This window comes from Capricornis sumatraensis, chromosome 9 (assembly GCF_032405125.1).
Source record: "Capricornis sumatraensis isolate serow.1 chromosome 9, serow.2, whole genome shotgun sequence".
In the NCBI taxonomy this organism is placed as follows: Eukaryota; Metazoa; Chordata; class Mammalia; order Artiodactyla; family Bovidae; genus Capricornis; species Capricornis sumatraensis.
In genome coordinates, this window is record NC_091077.1 from 4,619,812 (window position 1) to 4,641,653 (window position 21,842).

General features: G+C 43.5%; 1 protein-coding gene across 1 annotated transcript in view; it reads right to left on the reverse strand.

The window, feature by feature from the left end:
* The window catches only part of OBSCN (obscurin, cytoskeletal calmodulin and titin-interacting RhoGEF), a 223,775-nt gene that overhangs the window by 146,102 nt on the left and 55,831 nt on the right, over nt 1–21,842 (reverse strand). The window contains 2 exon segments of the mRNA XM_068979697.1: nt 2,162–2,437; nt 6,529–6,804. Of these exon segments, the coding sequence (XP_068835798.1) occupies nt 2,162–2,437; nt 6,529–6,804 (552 nt within the window).

The following is a 21,842-nucleotide window of genomic DNA, read 5'->3' on the forward strand; positions in this document are numbered from 1 at the left end:
CAAAGGTCGGTCTAGTCAAGGCTAAGGTTTTTCCAGTGGTCATGCATGGATGTGAGAGTTGGACTGTGAAGAAAGCTGAGCGCCGAAGAATTGATGCTTTTGAACTATGGTGTTAGAGAAGACTCTTGAGAGTCCCTTGGACTTCAAGAGGATCCAACCAGTCCATTCTAAAGGAGATCAGTCCTGGGTGTTCTTTGGAAGGAATGATGCTAAAGCTGAAACTCCAGTACTTTGGCCACCTCATGAGAAGAGTTGACTCATTAGAAAAGTCTCTGATGCCGGGAGGGATTGGGGGCAGGAGAAGAAGGGGACGACCGAGGATGAGATGGCTGGATGGCATCACCGACTCGATGGACATGAGTCTGAGTGAACTCCGTGAGTTGGTGATGGACAGGGAGGCCTGGTGTGCTGCAATTCATGAGATCGCAAAGAGTCGGACACGACTGAGCGACTGAACTGAAGAATTTTATGACAGAAACTGATGCTCAATTTTATCAAATATTTGTCTCAGTGTAAGACATGCAAGTTTAATCAACCATTTGATTCTGTACTCACGTAGGTGATCTTTTTGCATTCAATCCAATGTCAAGCTTTCTATCAACGTTGTCAACATTAATACAACATGCAATTCTGAACTACGACTTTCACCACTGATCTCTACCCCTGGATACACTGCTGAATTTTGTTAACATTTAATTCATAATTTTTTTTACTCACAGTAGGTTGGTCTGGTATGTCATCCTCCCTTTGGCTTTCTGGAGTAATTTGGGTATCAATGTTATATTCTGTACATAAACAGTTATGGAAGGTATCTCATTCTTCTCTCTCTAGGACCATCTCCAAGCATGGAATAACAATTTTCTGAATATTTTATACAGTTTACCAGAGAACTACAAGGCTGACAAGCCTTTCATTATTTGTCTTATTGACTACAAGTACAAGTCAGCCAGTTCTTTGAGTTTTCTCTATCTTTGCAAGTCTGATTATCATATTTTTACTAGGTTTTAGACACATTTTACAATTTTCAAAGGTTTTTACCTTAAAGTACTCTTCAATAATGCTTCAGAAACCACATTCTACAAAGATGCATAGTGGAATCTGGGGATATACACACCCACACATCCTGCTACACTGGCACAGTCTCAAACTCTTAGGGGTTGCCACCTACGAGTCAATGTGGCATGGAAGCCCACCCCTATTCTGCTCAAAGACTTTCTTCCCAGAAGAAGAATAACCTGATTTCTTAGACTGCCCGATGTTTCAGCCATGAGACAGAGACACTCAGTGACCACTAGGAAAATGCAAGGAAAGAAACTCTGCTTTGCCAGTCAGAGGCTTGCAGGACAGTAACTTCTTCTTAACAGTCCACACTGATGAGGTAGAAATTTTCCTTTCCATTCCTAAATTCTTCAATGTCATGCCAAGAGGAATACTCACCTGAAACATCCAACCTTTTTCAAAACAAAGGAAAACCATATTTCATCTAAGAAGATCACCCTAAATAGCACAGGGGACCCTCTACCATCATCATTTCTTTCGTCCTTTCACAAGGCAGTGACAACAAAAAGCAGCCTATTTCTTGGTACCTATCAGCAACCAGACCTTCTCTATAGAGGAAAAGGAATGAAGGGCATCCCAGAAACCTCCAATTTCATCATCCAAAGTTTACTTCTAAGAGAATTCCAAGTAGGACTGTGTAGCCAATATTTTCCTTAATCCAGGATCGACCAAACTGAAACACCCCTGGCCAGCTGAGACCAGCATGAGGTTATAGACGAGGGTGAGTACTGGTTCTCAGCAAAGACATATGATGGGAGGTGACAATTATACCCCAGGCCTACCTCGGCCCCCAAACATCAGGGAGAGCCAGGGTCCTAACAGCAGGAACAACAGGAAGGTTCTGGGCAGGTACTAATAAGACAGTGTGACTGAGCCTCACTGGCAGGAAACAGATGGACACAAACAGGCCCTCTTCTCTCCACGAGAACCCTCCCCATTCAGCCTTCCCTGGAGCGAAAATTGATATCAAGATGGGACATTGATAACTGGAAGGTGTGAAATCCTAAAGGTTACAAGTGACTACACAAGTCTGGTGAGGCTGGAAGCCAGCGCCCTCATCACCTGCACACGGCCTAGCTCAGCGCCCTCCTCCAGGACTGACCTGTGACGTCCAGGTGGAAGGAGACCTTCTGGCCCCCGGCCTCGCAGCTGTACTCCCCGGCGTCCGCCTTGCCCGCCTGCTGCACCACCAGCCGCCGCCCGCGGCCTGTGGCCTCCACATGCACTTTCGAGCTCGAACTCAGCTTCTTCCCGTCTTTGTACCACGTCACCTCCGTCTGGGCGTGGGCCACCTCGCAGCTCAGCGTGGCACTCGCCCCCGCCACGGCCTGCACTTCACTGCGTGCCGGCTGCTCCTTGGCGAACACCACTGAGGGCTCTGGGGACAGAGGGGGATACACGGTGTCAGAGACCCCATCTCATTAAGGTGGCAGCACCAGGCAAAAAATAGGATGGGGCGTTAGTTGTGGGTGGAGTAAGAAAGAGCAACAGAGCTAGGGAATTTTCAGGCTCTACATCAGCCCTGTGCTCTGCCGCGGTCACCCAAACTTTCTGAGCAGCAAGTGGCATGTTTATGAATTCTCCTCTGGGTCCATCCATGTGAGCTATTGCAGGACGGGGCGGCCACTGGAACAGGCTTGTTCCCTGCTCATGCCTGGCGTGTGTTCCCCAACCCTCCCAGATGGTGTCAGTCCTTTCATAACATTATCCTTGGAACTCTTCACCTGCAGTCCGTTTAGATGTCCGAGGTGGGCACCTTTGCCTACTTTTACCATTGCCAACTCTCCCCAGTGGCAATCTGGGGAGAGTGCTTACACCTCCCTGTGGCTTTCTCTGTCATTGTCTGAGGAACGAAGAAGCAAGCACCTTTTCCCCAAAGGTCACCATTATTGTTTCTTCTTCCTGGGGACACTATTCAGATCTTTTGCCCACTTACAAATAGGATGGGAACTGTGGGGTCATGACGGGGGCGTTCCTAGATGAAGCCCCGTCTTCCCCACAGAAATGTGCATGTTCCATTGCAGTGACCAGGACTTGCTGAAGCTCCATTCCTGCCCACTCTCATGCTGGCCATCTGGTGGGAGTGAGTGTGCCTCCTGTGGCGTTCTTTGGCATTTTCCTCATGACACAAAGGAAAGAACCCTTTGTGATATTTTTGCTAACTGGTATTTGCTCTTCTGCATCATCGTTGTTCAAAGATTTTGTCCTATTTTCAATAGCATCTTCTGTCATTTTGAGGACATGTTTATATATTTAAATGCAAGGTGCTGACAAATATGTATGTTCTAAACGTCTTCCATGTTTGTGTGGTTTGCCCTTTAGTCACTTCTACTAACTTCTGATAAATTTTCATGGTTAGTTTTAGTAAAGCATTTCAAATTTGTTTCATTATGGCTAGTACACTTGTATTCTAAGAAATCATCAGTTCAGTTCAGTTCAGTCACTCAGTCGTGTCAGACCGACTCTTTGCAACCCCATGAATCGCAGCACGCCAGGCCTCCCTGTCCATCACCAACTCCTGGAGTTCACTCAGACTCATGTCCATCAAGTCCGTGATGCCATCCAGCCATCTCATCCTCGGTCGTCCCCTTCTCCTCCTGCCCCCAATCCCTCCCAGCATCAGAGTCTTTTCCAATGAGTCAGCTCTATGCATGAGGTGGCCAAAGTACTGGAGTTTCAGCTTTAGCATCATTCCTTCCAAAGAAATCCCAGGGCTGATCTCCTTCAGAATGGACTGGTTGGATCTCCTTGCAGTCCAAGGGACTCTCAAGGGTCTTCTCCAACACTACAGTTCAAAAGCATCAATTCTTTGGTGCTCAGCTTTCTTCACAGTCCAACTCTCACATCCATATATGAAGAAATCATTCTTTATCCTCAAGTAATTTACGTCTATGATTTTTCCTTCTATTCTGTGGTTTCTAACTCAACAGGAGTTGACTGTGTGTGGTATGACTTACTGGTCTAATCTCTTCTCTCTGTGGTTAAATGGTTCAAGTATCATTTACGAAAACTATGTTGCCTCTATGCCTTGCACCATTCCATAATTTTTAAAAAGGAGACGGGAAATGCGGTCATTCAGGTCTGTGTCTGAAATCACTCTCCAGAGGCTCTGGCCTGTGTGTCTATCTTTGCAACAAGACACTACTGTATTCATTACTAGAGCTTTATAGTAGTCTTGATATCTGGGAATATCACCAAATATTTGCTCTCGTCAAGAGTGCACTGACTGTACATGGTGTTTGCAATTTACTTGTCAATTTTCAAAGTCCCCTCTAAACAAATTTTTTTTGGATTTTAATTTGTATTGAACATTTTTTATTCTTCTGTAGATTTCTATCAAACTATTTAGAATTTCTTGACTGTCTCTCAAAAAAATTCCAAGAATCCTCCCCACCACAGAGCTTCTCAGAACCTTTTATTAGACTTGTGATTAAAAAATGATTGCTTTGATGCTATTTTAACTCTTTTAAAATTTCATTTCCAACACGTTTGTTGCTACTGTTAGACCCAGAAGTTTGTTTTCTTCCTACTAACTTCTTCCACGGTAATCATCCTTAACTATCCTGTTGTCTCATAACTTATCTTTGGGTAAATCATATTATCTGTGAATTCCACTTTTGTTTATTCACACTTTTATATTACTTTATGTTTTCCCTAACTATGCTGTAAAATGTTGGATAAAAGCAGTAACAGTGGGTTTCCTTGTCTAGTTCTCTATGTCAAAGCAAAGCCTTCAAACTTTCACTTTTTTGTGTGCAGTTAGCTGGACTGCCTGCAGAGTCATTGATCAAATTAAGAAAGAATTGTTTTATTTATAATTCATCAAGAATTTTATGGCAAAAATTGATGCAAACTTCATTAAACACTTTTTCTCTATTTATAATGCCAAATCTCATCTAATACTTTATTCTGCATGTCATGAACAGAATGTTTTGCTAACATTTCTGGTATTTCAACAATCTTGCCCTTCTGGACTATGACTTTCAGCACAGTGTATTACCAGTTATCCTCAATATATTATTAAACTTATTCTGGTAATGTTTTCTTTCAGATTCTGGCCTTGCTATCCATAATAGATTGACAATAATTTCAATCCTTACCCCTTTCCTTATCAGATATTGGTATCAGTGTTATACTATGTACATGAAACAAATCAGAGACTGTATCTCATTTTTCTATTCTCCAGAATAACCTCCATGAACACAGTTTTTCTTTTTAAAGTAGCTCATATAATTTACCAGTGGAACTACAGGGATTAAACATTTCTCTATGGGAAGATTTTTCATTATGATTCCAATTACTTAAAAGGTTTTAAGACTATTTGAGTTGTCCAGTGTTTCTGTGTCACTTGGTATATAATTTTCCAAGAACTTAATTTGTCAAGCCTTTCATATTTACTGCAATGAAAATAATTGTCATATTCTCCTAAAATACCATTTTTTTAAAGATACATGCATATTCGTATAGGAGAAGTGACTAGTCCTCTTCAAGTCTAAATCTGTAAATCAAGACTCCAACTAGAGTTCTGGCATAGACTGTTCCAACAGAAGATAAAATAACTCAATATTTGCTTAAAAAGAGAATTCCAGACCTCACATGTGCGTATTTCAGGCACACATCAACCAATCCTCTGCTCTCTGTTTACTTCCCACACAGACTGCACGAAAAACAGACCTAGACCTGTGTAGCTGTGTAGCTGTGCCTGTGTGCTCAGTCCCTTCAGCCGCCTCTCTGTGACACTATGGACTATAACCCATCAAGCTCCTCTGCCCATGGGACCCTCCAGGCAAGAATACTGCAGTGGGTTGCCATGCATACCCAGGGATGGAACCTGCGTTTCCTGCATTGCAGGCAGCTTCTTTACCCACTAAGCCACCTCAGAAGCCATGGAGATACACAGATAATTTCAATATCCAGTGCAAGGAGAAAGAGTGTCCAGAACAACTGAAACTCTGGCAAATCCATAGTTCATTCCCGAGATAAAGCAAGCACAACAGTGTGGTAAAAATTCCCCCTGGACCTGGTTTAAAGAAATTCAACCATCTCTCCCTAGTGTGAACCCACACGCATTGCTGGGTGGGGTATCCAGGAGCTGTCAGGCCAGCCAAGAGGAGCAAATTCACATACCCACAATTGAAAGGCATCTGGTTTACATCAGACTCCAAGTGGAAGACAGAACCAGAGGCCCAGACACCAGGGAACACCCAGACGACCCTGGGCAGATGCTGGGAACTGACGGCCGTGCATCACTGTGTGGAAACGCCACTCTGGGTTTACAGGATGCCCTTCTCCCTTCTGTTCACACCCTCCCATCCAGCGCCCTTTGCCTGGCCTTGGCTATGAAAATGGGGGTGGGAGGACAGAAGACCAAAAGAGATGAAGTCTAGGGGAAAGAACATCGGGTCTGTCAGGCGTGGAAGCCCGTCCCATCACCTCCACATAAGGCTAACTTACTACCTCCAAACTGACCTGTGACGTCCAGGCGGAAGGAGACCTTCTGGCCCCCGGCCTCGCAGCTGTACTCCCCGGCGTCTGCCTTGCCCGCCTGCTGCACCACCAGCTGCCGGGTGCAGCCCTTGGCTTCCACACGCACTTTAGAGCTTGAACTCAGCTTCTTGCCGTCCTTGTACCACGTCACCTCCGTCTGGGCCTGGGCCACCTCGCAGCTCAGCGTGGCACTGGTTCCCGCTACGGCCTGCACTTCACTGCGTGCCGGCTGCTCCTTAGCAAACACCACTGAGGGCTCTGAGGACAGAGGGATACACAGGGTCAAAGACCCCATCTCAGCCAGGATAGCAGCCCCGCGCAAAGACGACCTGGATGGGGAGCTGGGAAGCAGGGTGGTAGAAAGGAGTGATGGACCTGGAGGCTTTTCCAGGTTTTGTACCAGCCCCGTGCCTTGCAGAGGACACTCTTGTCCTTCTCAGCAGCAAGTCACACAAGTCATGCATTCTCCCACAGATCCGTGTGAACTGGCCTGAGAAAGGGGCTGTTGAAAAAGACACCGCCCCTGCTCATGACATCTGCAGGTTCACGATGCAAGTGTCCACAACCTTCCGAGACAGTGCCCCAGTCTTCTCCATGTGATTGTGCAAGGGACTTTTCATCTGCAACCAGTGGAGATGTCTCAGGCTCAGCACCCACGCCTACTCTTACTCTTGTCAACTTGTGGCAATCTGCTGGGAGTGCCTGCACCTCGCCGTGGCTTTCTTTGTCATTGTCTGAACACCCTTCCTCAGGACTGGGTTCATCACTACTGTCTTCTTCTTCTTCCCAGTAACACTATTCAAATCTTTTGCCCACTTACCCTTGGTAGGCTCTCTCTTTTCTCGATTCACCTCTGGCCATTCTTTCTGGTGTAAATACCAAAGAATGACACATAGGTAAGTTTTAAGGATATTCCCAACTGTGTGACTCGCATTTTCACTTTCTGACCAAAGCCTGTGACAAATCAAAGTTTTTCCTTTCTACAGGGTCACATTGTGCTTCCATCCCTTTGAGTGTAAAGTATTTCATTCTCCCTGCCTTTCTTGTGTGATTATGGTGTTGATGCCATGTTCTGTACATGAAGAGAGTTATGGATGGTATCTTCTTTTTCTGTCTCTAAGATCATCTCCACAAGTATGGAGTAAGAGTTTTCCAGGAAATTTTGTATACTGTACCAGAGAACTACAGGGCTGACTTTTCATTATTAGTCCTACTGACTGACAAGTCATACAACTCTGACTTCTATCTTCTTCTGTCCTCTTTCATATAGTTTACTAGAATTTAGCCAAATTTCATAATTTTTCAATGGTTTTATCTTAGAACACTCTCTCCTATTCTCAGAAAACCACATTCTACAAAGATGCATGGTGGGACCTGGGGCATCTATACACACCCATAAATCATCCTACTCTGATAGGTATTGCAACCCAGGAGTCAACGGCATGGGAGCCCAGCCCTATTTGGCATGAAGACGCTCTTCCCAGAAGAATAGCCTGATTTCTTGGATTGTCCTAAGTTCCAGCCACAAGAAACAGACCATTAGGAAAATGCAACAAAATGAAACTGCTTGAGGGACGAAAACTCCTGAACTGATTCTATGAGGCCACCATCAGCTTGATACCAAAGCCAGACAAAGAAATCACAAAAAAAGGAAATTACAGGCCAATATCACTGATGAACATAGATGCAAAAATCCTCGACAAAGTTCTAGCAAACAGAATCCAACAACACATTAAAGGAATTATACATCATGATCAAGTGAGATTTATCCCAGGGATACAAGGATTTTTCAATATATGCAAATCAATCAGTGTGATACACCACGTTAACTAATTGAAAGAAAAAACATGATCATCTCAATAGATGCTTTTGACAAAATTCAACATCCATTTATGATAGAAAAAAAAAACTGTCCAGGAAATTGGCATAGAAGGAACACACCTCAACATAATAAAGACCATATATGACAAACCCACAGCAAACATTATTCTCAATGATGAGAAACTGAAAGCTTTTCCTTTAAGATTGGGAACAAGACTCTCACCATTATTATTCAATATAGTTTTGGAAGTCCTAGCCATGCCAACAAAGAAGAGAAAGAAATAAAAGAAATCCAGATTGGAAAAGAAGCAGTAAAACTCGCTGTCTGCAGATGTCATGATACTATACATATAAAACCCTAAGAGCACCACTAAAAATCTACCAGAGCTAATCAATAAATTTAGTAAAGTCCCAGGGTATAAAATTAACACACAGAAATTCCTTGCATTACTATATACTAACAATGAAAATTCAGAAAGAGAAATTAAGGAAACAGTTCCATTCATCACTGCAACAAAAAGAATAAAATATCTAGGAATAAACCTATTTAAAGAAACATAAGACCTGTATGCAGAAAACTGTAAGACACAGATCAAGGAAATCAAAGACAACATAAACAGATGGAGAGATTTACTATGGTCTTAGATTAGAAGAATCGGTATTTTGAAAGCTACCATACTACCCAAAGCCATCTATAGATTCAATGTAATATCTATCAAGCTACCAATGGTACATCCATAGAACCACAATGAAAAAATTTCATAATTTGTATGGAAACACAAATTCCCTGAATAGACAAAGCAATCTTGAGAAAGAAAAACAGAGCTGGAAAATTCAACTCTCCTGACTTCAGACTATACTACAAAGCTGATAGTCATCAAGACAGTATGGTACTGGAACAGAAACAGAAATATAAACCAATGGGACAAGATATAAAGCCCAGAAATAAACCCACACACCTATGGGCACCTTAATCTTTGACAAAGGAGGCAAGAATATACAATGAGAAAAGACAGCCTCTTCAATAAGTGGTGCTGAGAAAACTGGATTGCTACATGTAAAAGAATGAAACTAGAATACTTCCTAAAACCAGACACAAAAATAAACTCAAAATGGATTAAAGACTTAAACGTATGGCCAGAAACTATAAAGCTCTTAGAGGAAACTAAAGACAGTATACTCTTTTGCATAAATCACAGCAACATCCTCTTTCACCCACCTCCTAGGCTAATAAAAACAAAAATAAACTAATGGGACCTAATTAAACTTAAAAGCTTTTGCACGGCAAAGGAAACTAAAAACAAGATGAAAAGAATGGGAGAAAATAATTGTAAATGAAACAACTGACAAAGGGTTGATAACCAAAATATATTAACAGCTCATACAGCTCCATATCAGACAGACAGCTCAGTCAAAAAATGGGTGAAACACCTTCTTTCGCCAAAGAAGAAATACAGATGGTCAATGAAAACGTGAAAAGATGCTCAACATCTCTCACTATTAGAGAAATGCAAATCAAAACCTCATACAACTCAGAATGGCCATCATCAAAAAATCTACAAACGGTAAATGCTAGAGAGGATGTGGAGAAAAGTGAACCCTTTTGTACTGCTGGTGAGCATGTATACTGATACAACCATTATGGAAAACAGTACAGAGATTCCTCTAAAAACTAGGAATAAATCTACTAAATAACCCAGCAATCCCACTATAGGTCATATACCCTGAGAAAAACCACAATTCGAAAAGACACATGTACCCCAGTGTTCACTGAAGCACTATTTACAATAGCCAGGGAATGGAAGCAACCTAGATGTCCAGTGACAGGTGAATGGATAAAGAAGTTGTGGTACACTTATAGAATGGGATATTACTCAGCCATAAAAAGGAATGCATTTGAGTCAACTGTAGTGAAGTGAATGAACCCAGACCTCTGATACAGAGTGAAGTAAGTCAGAAAGAGAAAAGCAAGTATTGTATATTAACACAATATATACAGAATCTAGAAAAATGGTACTAATGATCCTAGTAGAGAACAGACTTGTGGGCACAGAGAGGGAAGGTGAGGGAGGGACTAATTGAGAAAGTGGCATTAACATATATACACAATCATGCAAAGCAGATAGTGGGAATTTGCTAAAAAACACAAGGAGCCCAGCCTGGTGCTCTGTGATGACCTAGAGGGATGGGATAGGGGTGGGGGAGGGAAGAGAGGCTCAGGAGGGAAGGGATATATATATATACACACATATAATTATGGTTGATTCATGTTGTATTATGGCAAAAACCAGCACAAAATTGTAAACAATTTTCCACCAATTAAAAAAAAATCTTTAAAAAGATTGCTTCCCCAGTTAGAGGCTGCTAGGACAGTAGCTCTTCATTAGCCACGCCTAATGGTGTAACAGAAGTCACTTTTTCCTTTCCACTTCTAAATTCAACAATGTAATGCCAAGGGGAATACTTACCTGCAACATCCAAACTCTTTGAAGACAAAAACAAAGTCATATTTGATCTAAGAAGATCTCCCTGAACAGCACAGGTGTTTCTCCACTAATCATTCTCTCCTTCTTCCCTTTGCCAGGATATGACAACAAAAAACAGCCCTAGTTTTTGCTACCTTTGGGCAACCGGAGCTTTTAAATCCAGGAAAAGGAAGGAAGGCCTCCCAGAAATCTCAAATTTCATCATCCAAAGTTCACTCCTGAAAAAACTCTAAGATTTTGTGGCCAACATGTACCTTAATCTGGGATCCATCATATTGAAACACCTCTAGCCAACCAAGAACCAGTATGAGGTTTCAGATGAGGGCATGTGATTGCTCTCAGGTAAGACATATGATGGGAGGAAAGTCAGGTATCCGCAGGCCTGCCTCAGCCCCCCAAGCATTGAGAGGGTAACAGGCAGGAAGGCCAGGGGTCTCCAAACAGAAGAAATAGCCTGCAAGTGTCAGACACTTTTATCTCTCTTAAGCGGCAGGAGGAAACAAACTAGCGATATTTTTTTCCCTTCTCTATACAAATTTAAAAGGAGGTTTCTCTTAAAATTCTGTGTTGCCATGATACCTGGTTTCACCTGAAGTTAACTATTCTCAAACCTAGAGATAACCAACTTTTTCTTATGGAAATGTTTATCTTAAGCTATGCTAACATCACTTCATGGGAAATAGATGGGGAAAACAGCAGAAACAGTGTCAGACTTTATTTTTGGGGGGCTTCAAAATCACTGCAGATGGTGACTGCAGCCATGAAATTAAAAGACGCTTACTCCTTGGAAGAAAAGTTATGACCAACCTAGATAGCATACTCAAAATCAGAGATATTACTTTGCCGACTACGGTCCGCCTAGTCAAGGCTATGGTTTTTCCTGTGGTCATGTATGGATGTGAGAGTTGGACTGTGAAGAAAGCTGAGCACCGAAGAATTGATGCTTTTGAACTGTAGAGTTGGAGAAGACTCTTGAGAGTCCCTTGGACTGCAAGGAGATCCAACCAGTCCATTCTGAAGGAGATCAGCCCTGGGATTTCTTTGGAAGGAATGATGCTAAAGCTGAAACTCCAGTACTTTGGCCACCTCATGTGAAGAGTTGACTCATTGGAAAAGACTCTGATGCTGGGAGGGATTGGGGGCAGGAGGAGAAGGGGACGACAGAGGATGAGATGGCTGGATGGCATCATGGACTCGATGGATGTGAGTCTGAGTGAACTCCAGGAGTTGGTGATGGACAGGGAGGCCTGGCGTGCTGCGATTCATGGGGTCGCAAAGAGTCGGACACGACTGAGCGACTGAACTGAACTGAACTGAACTGAATGTACTATGCATTTACCCCAAATGCATAGTCTTCAAGTCGGTTCCGCCTTTTGGCTCAGAACCTACTTGACAGACCATTATGTTATACTCAGATACTGTTCCTCCAATCTATGTAAATGAAACTGTATGGTGATCTGCCCTTCTTCAAGATTCAAGTTAATCATTATATGGCCCAAGATAAACCATTTGGTGCCAAGATTATCCCAAAATACATCTTATGGGTGAGGGGCCTGGTGCCATTCTGAGTTTTAAGACATTCCTTTCTTTCATTAACAGACTGCTAGTGACTATATAACATCCAGCTGAAGACTAGCAGGGGGGTACTCTTTCTGCCCTCTTCTGATGCCTATGTCAGGAGCTTTCTCTATCTCCTTTATACTTTAATAAAACTTAATTACACAAAAGCTCTGAGCGATCAAGCCTCGTCTCTGGCCCCGGATTGAATTCTTCTCCTCCGGGGGCCAAGAATCCCAGCATCGTGATTCAACAACAACCTTTCAGCATCAGGGAGTGCTAGGATCCCCTTAGGGAAATTACAATGGAGGAAGTATTGTTCAGGCTTCAGAAGCAGGAGAGCAGGTCCTTGACCTTCCTTCTGACCTGCCAGGACACTGCCCACATTTCCTGCCTGTCTGCAAGCACAGTAAGTCAGGTGGCACTTTAGACAAGAAAGGGAGTGGGTCTTGGAATTCTTGAGCCCCTGGATTCATGCCTGGGTTTAATGAAATCCTATGATTCACAAGATAAAGCAAACAGCACCGTAAAAATGTTTAACTAAAACCAGAGCTGCATTTTGGCATGCAAACTGATGATGCAGCCTGGGGTTATAAGCAGGGGCCCCCTAAACTGCAGTCTGAAGTCTCGTCAGTGGAGTGGACTGCTGCTGAGGCCCTCTTCCCAACTGGGACTCCAGATTGCTGTTAGCAAGAGACTTCTCGGCATGATGTTTAAGTCTAGATGCTGGTCAGCCCCATTTGGTGATATATGTGCTGTTACTCTTTGCTTTCGATTAATTATTTTCATTGGAGGATAGTTACTTTACAAGATTGTGGTGGGTTTTGCCATACATTAACATGAATAAACCATGGGTGCACATGCGTCCCTCCATCCTGAAGCCCCCTTCCACCTCCCTCCCCACCCTATCCCTTTGGGTTGTCCCAGAGCACCGGCTTTGAGTTCCCTGCTTCATGCATTGAACTTGCACTGGTCATCTATTTTACATATGGTAATATACATGCTTCAATGCTATTTTCTCACAATTTCCCACCCTTGCCTTTTCCCACAGAGTCTAAAAGTCTGTTCTTTATATCTGTGTCTCTTATGCTGCCTTGCATACAGGATCATTGATACCATCTTTCTAAATTCCATATATATATGCATTAATATACTGTATTGGTGTTTCTTTTTCTGACTTACTTCACTCTGTATAACAGGCTCTAGTTTCATCCATCTCATTAGAACTGATTCAAATGCGTTCCTTTTTATAGCTGAGTAATACTCCATTGTGTATATGTCTTCTCTTGTGTTGTTGGAAGAGGTTAACTTCAAACTGCAATCTGAAGTCTCATCTGTGGCGTGCACTGCCGCTGAGGCCTTCTTCCCAACTGGGACTCCAGATTGCTGTTAATGAAAGACTTCTCAGTGTCATGTTTAAGCCTGGATGTTTTTTTAGTTTACCTCTTCCAACAACACAAAAGACTGTACACGTGGACATCACTAGATGGTCAATACCAAAATCAGACTGATTATATTCTTTGCAGCTAAAGATGGGAGACGCTCCATACAGTCAGCAAAAACAAGACTGGGAACTGACTGTGGCTCAGATCATGAACTCCTTATTGCAAAATTCAGACTTAAATTGAAGAAAGTAGGGAAAACCACTAGACCATCCAGGTATGATCTAAATCAAATCCCTTACAGTAGAAATGAGAAATAGATTTAGGGGACTAGATCTGATACGCAGAGTGCCTGAAGAACTATGGATGGAGGTTCATGAGATTGTACAGAAGGCAGGAATAAAGACCGTCCCCAGGAAGAAGAAAAGCAAAAAGGCAAATGGTTGTCTGAGGAGGTCTTTATAAATAGCTGACAAAAGAAAGGAAGCTAAAGGCAAAGGAGAAAAGGAAAGATATACCCAATTGAATGCACAGTTCCAAAGAATAGCAAAGAGAGATAAGAAAGCCTTCCTCAATGATCAATGTAAAGAAATAGAGGAAAACAACAGAATGGGAAAGACTAGAGATCTCTTCAAGAAAATTAGAGACACCAAGGGAATATTTCATACAAAGAAGGGCACAATAAAGGATAGAAATGGTATGAACCTAACAGAAGCAGAAGATATTAAAAAGAGGTGGCAAGAATACACAGAAGAACTGTACAAAATGACCTTCATGACCCAGATAATCACAATGGTGTGATCACTCACCTAGAGCCAGATATCCTGGAATGTGAAGTCAAGTGGGCCCTAGGAAACATCACTATGAACAAAGCTAGTGGAGGTGATGGAATTCCAGGTGAGCTGTTTCAAATCTTGAAAGATGATGCTGTGAAAGTGCTGCGCTTAACATGCTAGCAAATTTGGGAAACTCAGCAGTGGCCACAGGACTGGAAAAGGTCAGTTTTCATTTCAATCCCAAAGAAAGGCAATGCCAAAGAATGCTCAAACTACCACACAATTGCACTCATCTCACACGCTAGTGAAGTAATGCTCAAAATCCTCCAAGCCAGGCTTTAACAGTACGGGAACCGTGAACTTCCAGATGTTCAAGCTGGATTTAGAAAAGGTAGGGGAACCAGAGATCAAACTGCCAACCTCTGCTGGATCATCAAAAAAGCAAGAGAGTCCAGAAAAACATCTACTTCTGCTTTATTGACTATGCCAAAGCCTCTGACTGTGTGGATCACAATAATCTGTGGAAAATTCTTAAAGAGATGGGAATACCAGACCACCTTAACTGCTTCCTGAGAAATCTGTATGCAGGTCAAGAAGTAACAGTTAGAACTAAACATGGAACAACAGACTGGTTCTAAATTGGGAAAGGTGTATGTCAAGGCTGTATACTGTCACCCTGCTTATTTAACTTACATGCAGAATACATCATGGAAAATGTCAGGCTGGATGAACAAGCTGGAATCAAGATTGCCGGGAGAAATATCAATAACCTCAGATATGCAGATGACACCACCCTTATGGCAGAAAGCGAAGGACTAAAGAGCTTCTTGATGAAATTGCAAGAGGACGGTGAAAAAACTGGCTTAAAACTCAACATTCAGAAAACTAAGATCATGGCATCCGGTCACATCACTTCATGGCAAATAGATGGGGAAACAAAGAACACAGTGAGAGACGTTATTTTCTTGGGCTCCAAAACCACTACAGATGGTGACTGCAGCCATGAAATTAAAAGACGCTTGCTCCTTGGAAGAAAAGCTATGACCAACCTAGACAGCATAATAAAAAGCAAAGACATTACTTTGCTGACAAAGGTCCATCTTAGTCAAAGCTATGGTTTTTCCAGTAGTCATGTATGGATATGAGCTCTGGACCATAAAGAAAGCTGAGTGTTGAAGAATTGGTGCTTTTGAACTGTGGAGCTGGATAAGACTCTTGAGAGTCCTTTGGACTGCAAGGAGATCCAACCAGTCAATGCTAAAGCAAATCAGTCCTGAATGTTCATTGGAAGGACTGATGCTAAAGCTGAAACTCCAATACTTTGGCCACATAATGCAAAGAACTGACTCATTAGAAGAGACCCTGATGCTGGGAAAGATTGAAGGCAGGAGGAGAAGGGGACCACAGAGGATGAAATGGTTGGATGTCATCACTGACTCGATGGACATGAGTTTGAGCAAGCTCCAAGAGTTGGTGATGGACAAGAAAGCCTGGCATGCTTCAGTCCATGGGGTCACAAAGAGTCAGACATGACTGAGCTGAACTAAATATTTCATTGTATTCAACTTCCTTATCCATTCATCTGCTGATGGACATCCAGATTGCTTCCATGTCCTAGCTATCATAAACAGTGCAGCAATGAACACCGGGGTACACGTGTCTCTTTCAATTCTGGTTTCCTCAGTGTGTATGCCCAACAGTGGCATTGCTGGGTTATATGGCAGTTCTATTTCCAATTTTTTAAGGAATTTTCACTCTGTACTCGTAGAGGCTGTCCCAGTTTGCATTTCCACCAACAGTCTGTTACTCTTTTCTATTGTTTCTATTTCTTTTAAAGGTTATATATTGAAATTAAGTTAAATAAATCTCTATTAAATATGAAATTGCTTATTTGTGTGTAATGAGCTGTTTCGTTCGAAAACAAATTCTTTGAACCTGAAATGAAAGTAAAACTTTTGGTAAAATGGGTTTTGACACCAGGGAAAACAAGATGCCTCTGGGCAGGTGATAAGACAGTGGGACTGAGCCTAACTGCCTGGAAACAGGTGGGTGGAAACGGCTGCGCCTCTTTCCAATGCACCCTTGTCATTCATCCTCCTCCAGGCCAAAATGGGTATCAAGATGGGACACGGAAGAATGAGAGGCAAGAACAGATGAAGGTTATAGGCGAGGGCACATGTAGTCTGGAGAGACCAAAAGCCAATTCCCTCACACTTGCAAACAGGCTAGCTCAGCGTCCTCCTAAAGACTGACCTGTGACATCCAGGCGGAAGGAGACCTTCTGGCCCCCGGCCTCGCAGCTGTACTCCCCGGCATCCGCCTTGCCGGCCTGCTGGACCACCAGCCGCCGCCCGTGGCCCGTGGCCTCCACACGCACTTTCGAGCTCGAACTCAGCTTCTTGCCGTCCTTGTACCATGTCACCTCCGTCTGGGCCTGGGCCACCTCGCAGCTCAGCGTGGCACTCGCCCCCGCCACGGCCTGCACTTCACTGCGTGCCGGCTGCTCCTTGGCAAACACCACCGGGGGCTCTGGGGACAGAGAGGGATACAGGGGGTCAGAGATCCCATCTCAGTCAGGATGGCAGCCTCACGCAAAGACGACCTGGATGGGAAGATGGGATTTGGGGTGGTAGCAAGGGGCAGTGGGGCTGGAGACTTCTCAGGCTCTGTACCAGCCCTGTGCTCTGCAGAGGTCCCCTGCCTTTCTTAGCAAAAGTCACACATTTATGCATTCTCTATATAAACTGGTTCAGTTGGCAGGGGGGCCATTGGAAAGGACTGGTCCTTTGTGCGTGGCATCTGGAGATTCACGAAGGTTCCCCAAACTTCCTGGATGGCGCCCCAGTCTTCCCCATATGGTTATGCAGGGAACGTTTCACCTGCAGTCCACAGAGATGTCTTAGGCTCAGCACCCACGCCTATTTGTACTGTTGTTAACTTGCATGCTTGCACCTCCCCATGGTCTTGTCCTTCACTGTCTGAGGAGTGGAGAAACTGACCACCTTTACCATTAGGACTGGGTTCGCCATTACTGTTTTCTTCCTGGTGACATTATTCAAACCCAAACTGGTGGGTCATCATGGGTGCATCCCTAGCCTTCCTCCATGAGGCCAGACTCTTTCCCACAGTACTGTGTAAGCTATGTTCTCATCTGCAGTAAGTGAGACTTGCTGAGGCTCCACCCTCACCTACTCTCACTGTTGGGAAACTGATGGGATCGAGTGCACCTCCTGAGACACTCTTTTCCATTTTTTCTAATGACCCAAAGTAGAAAACCCTTTCTGATGTTTTCGCTCAACAGTGTTTGCTCTTCTACATTGTCACTGTTCAAAATTTTTGCCTTATTTTCAATTGCAGCGTCTGTCATTTATTTGTTCATTTGAAGGACCTGTTTATTTATATATATTTAAATGCTAGGTGCTGACAAGTATGTGTGTTCTAAATATCTTCCATATCTGTGTGGTTTGCCTTTTATGAACTTATGCTATCTTCTGGTGAATCTTCATGTTTAGTTTTAATATAGTCAAGTATTTCAAATTTGTTTCAGTATGGTTGAGAGCTTCTAAGTAGTGCAAGTAACAAGGTATCTGCGTGCCAATGCAGGAGACGCAAGAGACCGGGGTTCAGTACCTGGGTCAGGAAGATCCTCTGGAGAAGGAAACAGCAGCCCACTGAGAAATCATTCTCTACCCTTAAATAATTAAAATCATCTATGTTTTCATCTAAGAGTTTTATGAGAAGTTCCTTTGTGGCACAGTGGAGAGGAATCTGCCTGCCAACGCAGGGGACACAGGAAGAGTTCACGTGTGAGCTCTAAGAGCAACCAAACCCATGTGCCACAACTGCTGAGCTCAAGCTCTAGAACCCAGAAGCTGCAACTACTGAGCCCATGGGCCACGAGCACGGAAACCTGTGCACTCTAGGGCCCACGGGCCGCAAGTACCGAGCACGTGGGCCACAACCACGGAAACCTGTGCACTCTAGGGCCCACGAGCTGCAACTGCCGGGCCCGTGGGCCACAACCACCGAAACACGTGCACTCTGGGGCCCACGAGCTGCAACCACCAAGCCCGTGGGCCACGACCACCAAAACCTGTGCACTCTAAGGCCCACGAGCTGCAACTACCAAGCCCGCGGGCCACAACCATGGAAACCTGTGCACTCTGGAGCCTACGAGCTGCAACTACCAGGCCCGTGGGCCACGACCACCAAAACACGTGCACTCTAGGGCCCACGAGCTGCAAGTACCGAGCCCATGCACCACGACCACCGAAACCTGTGCACTCTAGGGCCCACGGGCTGCAACTACCGAGCCCTGCGCACTCTAGGGCCCACGAGCTGCAACTGCCGAGCCCATGGGCCATGACCACCAAAACACGTGCACTCTAGGGCCCATGAGCTGAAAGTACCGAGCCCGTGCACCACGACCACCGAAACCTGTGCACTCTAGGGCCCACAGGCTGCAACTGCTGAGCCCTGTGCACTCTAGGGCCCACGAGCTGCAACCACCGAGCCCTGTGCACTCTAGGGGCCACGAGCTGCAACTGCCAAGCCCGTGGGCCATGACCACAGAAACACGTGCACTCTAGGGCCCACAGGCTGCAACTACTGAGCCCGCGGGCCATGACCACCGAAACACGTGCACTCTAGGGGCCACAAGCTGCAACTGCCGAGCCTGAGCACTGCAACTTCTGCACCCGCCTCCTGCAACTACTGAAGCCTGTGTGCCTAGAGCCTGTGCTCTACCACAAGAAAAGTGACTCAGGGAGAGGCCTGTGCACAGCAGTGAAGAATGGCCCCTGCTGACCACAGACAAAGTCCACATCCAGCAACAAAGACCCAACCCAACCAAAGACAAATAAATATTTTTTTTTAAAAAGAATTGTACAGTTTTCCCTTCTATTCCCTTCAATTCCAAAAGGAGCTATGTGTGGGATGAGTTACAAGTCTGATCTTTTTTTTTTTTCTATTGATTTACTACTACAGTTGAATGTTTAAGTACCATTTATTAAGAACACGCTGTCTTTCCCTTTGCACTATTCCACAGTTTTCTTTTAAAAAGAAGGGGAACGTGGTCATCTACTCATCGGTCTGTGTCTGGGATCCCTATTCTGGTCCCTGGGTCTCAATACCTGTCCTTGCAACAAGACACTACTGTGTTCATTTCTGTAGCTTTCTAACAGTATTGATATCTAGTATAGCAGATAACTCTCCTTTTGTTCTTCGAGAGTGAATCCACTGTACATGGTCTTTGAAATTTATATGTCAATTTTCAAAGTCCCACTAAACAAACATTTATTTGAATTTTAATGGGTATTGAACATGTTTTATTCTTCAATTGATTTCTACCCAACATTTTAGAACTTCCTGACTGTCTCTTAAATTTTTTTCTAACTTCTCCCCGCCCTTACAGAACCTCTCAGCACATTTATTAGACTTGGGATTAGATATTGATCCTTTTCATGCCATTGTAACGTTCAAAATTTCATTTTCGAGATGTCTGCTACTATTCTTAGACATGGAAGTGTTCTTTTCATACTGATTTTTTAACATGGTAATTATTTTTAACTATCTTATTATGTTGCATATTTTATCTTTTGGATAAATCATATTATCCATGAATTCCACTTTTGCTTTTTCACACTTTTATATCTTTCACTTTATTTTTGTCCTAACTGTGTTTTAGAATGTTGGACAAAAGCAGTAACAGTTGGCTTCCTTGTCTGGTTTCCTATCTCATAGGAATAGCTTTAAAACTCACTTTTTTTTTAATGTACAGATAGCTGGTTTGCCTGCGGCATTGTTTATCAAATTAAGAAAGAATTGCTTTCTGTATAATTCATAAAGAATTTTATGGCATGGTTTGAAGCTAACTTTATAAAACACTTCTTCTGTATTTAAAATGCCAAATCTTATCAAATACTTTATTCTGCATATCATGAACAGATTGCTTGCCAACGTTTGTAGTGTGTAAAGAACCTTGTATTTCTGGAGTATGACTTTCATCACAGCATACTACCGATTTTCCTCTTATTATATTCTTAATTTTGATATTTTGTTCCAGATTTTGGCTTTGATATCCATAATAGATCGGTCTACAGTTTTAATTCTTACTACTTTCCCTGTCAGATACTGGTATCAATGTTACATCATCAACATGAAACAGAGACTGTATCTCCTCTTACTGTTCTCTAAAAAATTCTCCATGAACAAGACTTTTTTTCCAAAGTATTCCATATAATATGCCAGTGGAACCACTAGGACTAGATCTATGAGAAGATTTTTCATTACGGTTTCAATTACTTCAAAGGTTTTAGGACTATTTAAGTAGTTGAATGTTTCCTGAGTCACTTTTCATAGTTTTCCAAGAAACTAATCAATTTGTAAAAGCTTTCATGTTTATTGCCATGAAAAAATTGTCTATTCTCCTAAAATACCATTTTAAAAAATATATGCATGCTGGTATAGGAGAAGCTACCATTCCTGTCCAAATCTAAATATATAAATCAGACTCCAAGCAGAATTCTGACTCAGAATGTTCTAACAAAAGACATAATAAAATCAGTATTTGCTTTGAAAATGTACCTAGATTTTGTTATATGTAGATGCACAGAAAACTTCTAATCCCATGTATAAGGAAGAAAGAGTGTCTAGAACACTTAAAATTTTGGTAATCCATAGTTCAGTATTGAGATAAATCAAGTACGACAGTGCTGCACCTGCTGCTGCTGCTAAGTCACTTCAGTCGTGTCCGACTCTGTGCAACCCCATACACGGCAGCCCACCAGGTTCCAACGTCCCTGGGATTCTCCAGGCAAGAACACTGGAGTGGGTTGCCATTTCCTTCTTGAATGCGTGAAAGTGAAGTCGCTCAGTCGTGTCCGACCCCTTGCGACCCGACGGACTGCAGCCATCCAGGCTCCTCCATCCATGGGATTTTCCAGGAAAGAGCACTGGAGTCGGGTGCCGTCGCCTTCTCTGGTGTTGCACCTAGTTTGATGAAATTCAACCATCTCTTCTCGTGTGAACCCACACACATTGCTGGGTGGGGCATCTAGGAGCTGTCAGGCCAGCCAAGAAGAGGAAATTCACATACCCACAGTTGAAAGGCATCTGGTTAACATCAGACTCCAAGTGCAAGACAGAACCAGAGGCCCAGACACCAGGGAACACCCAGACGACCCTGGGCAGATGCTGGGAACTGACGGCCGTGCATCACTGTGTGGAAACGCCACTCTGGGTTTACAGAACGCCTTTTTCCCTTCTGTTCACAC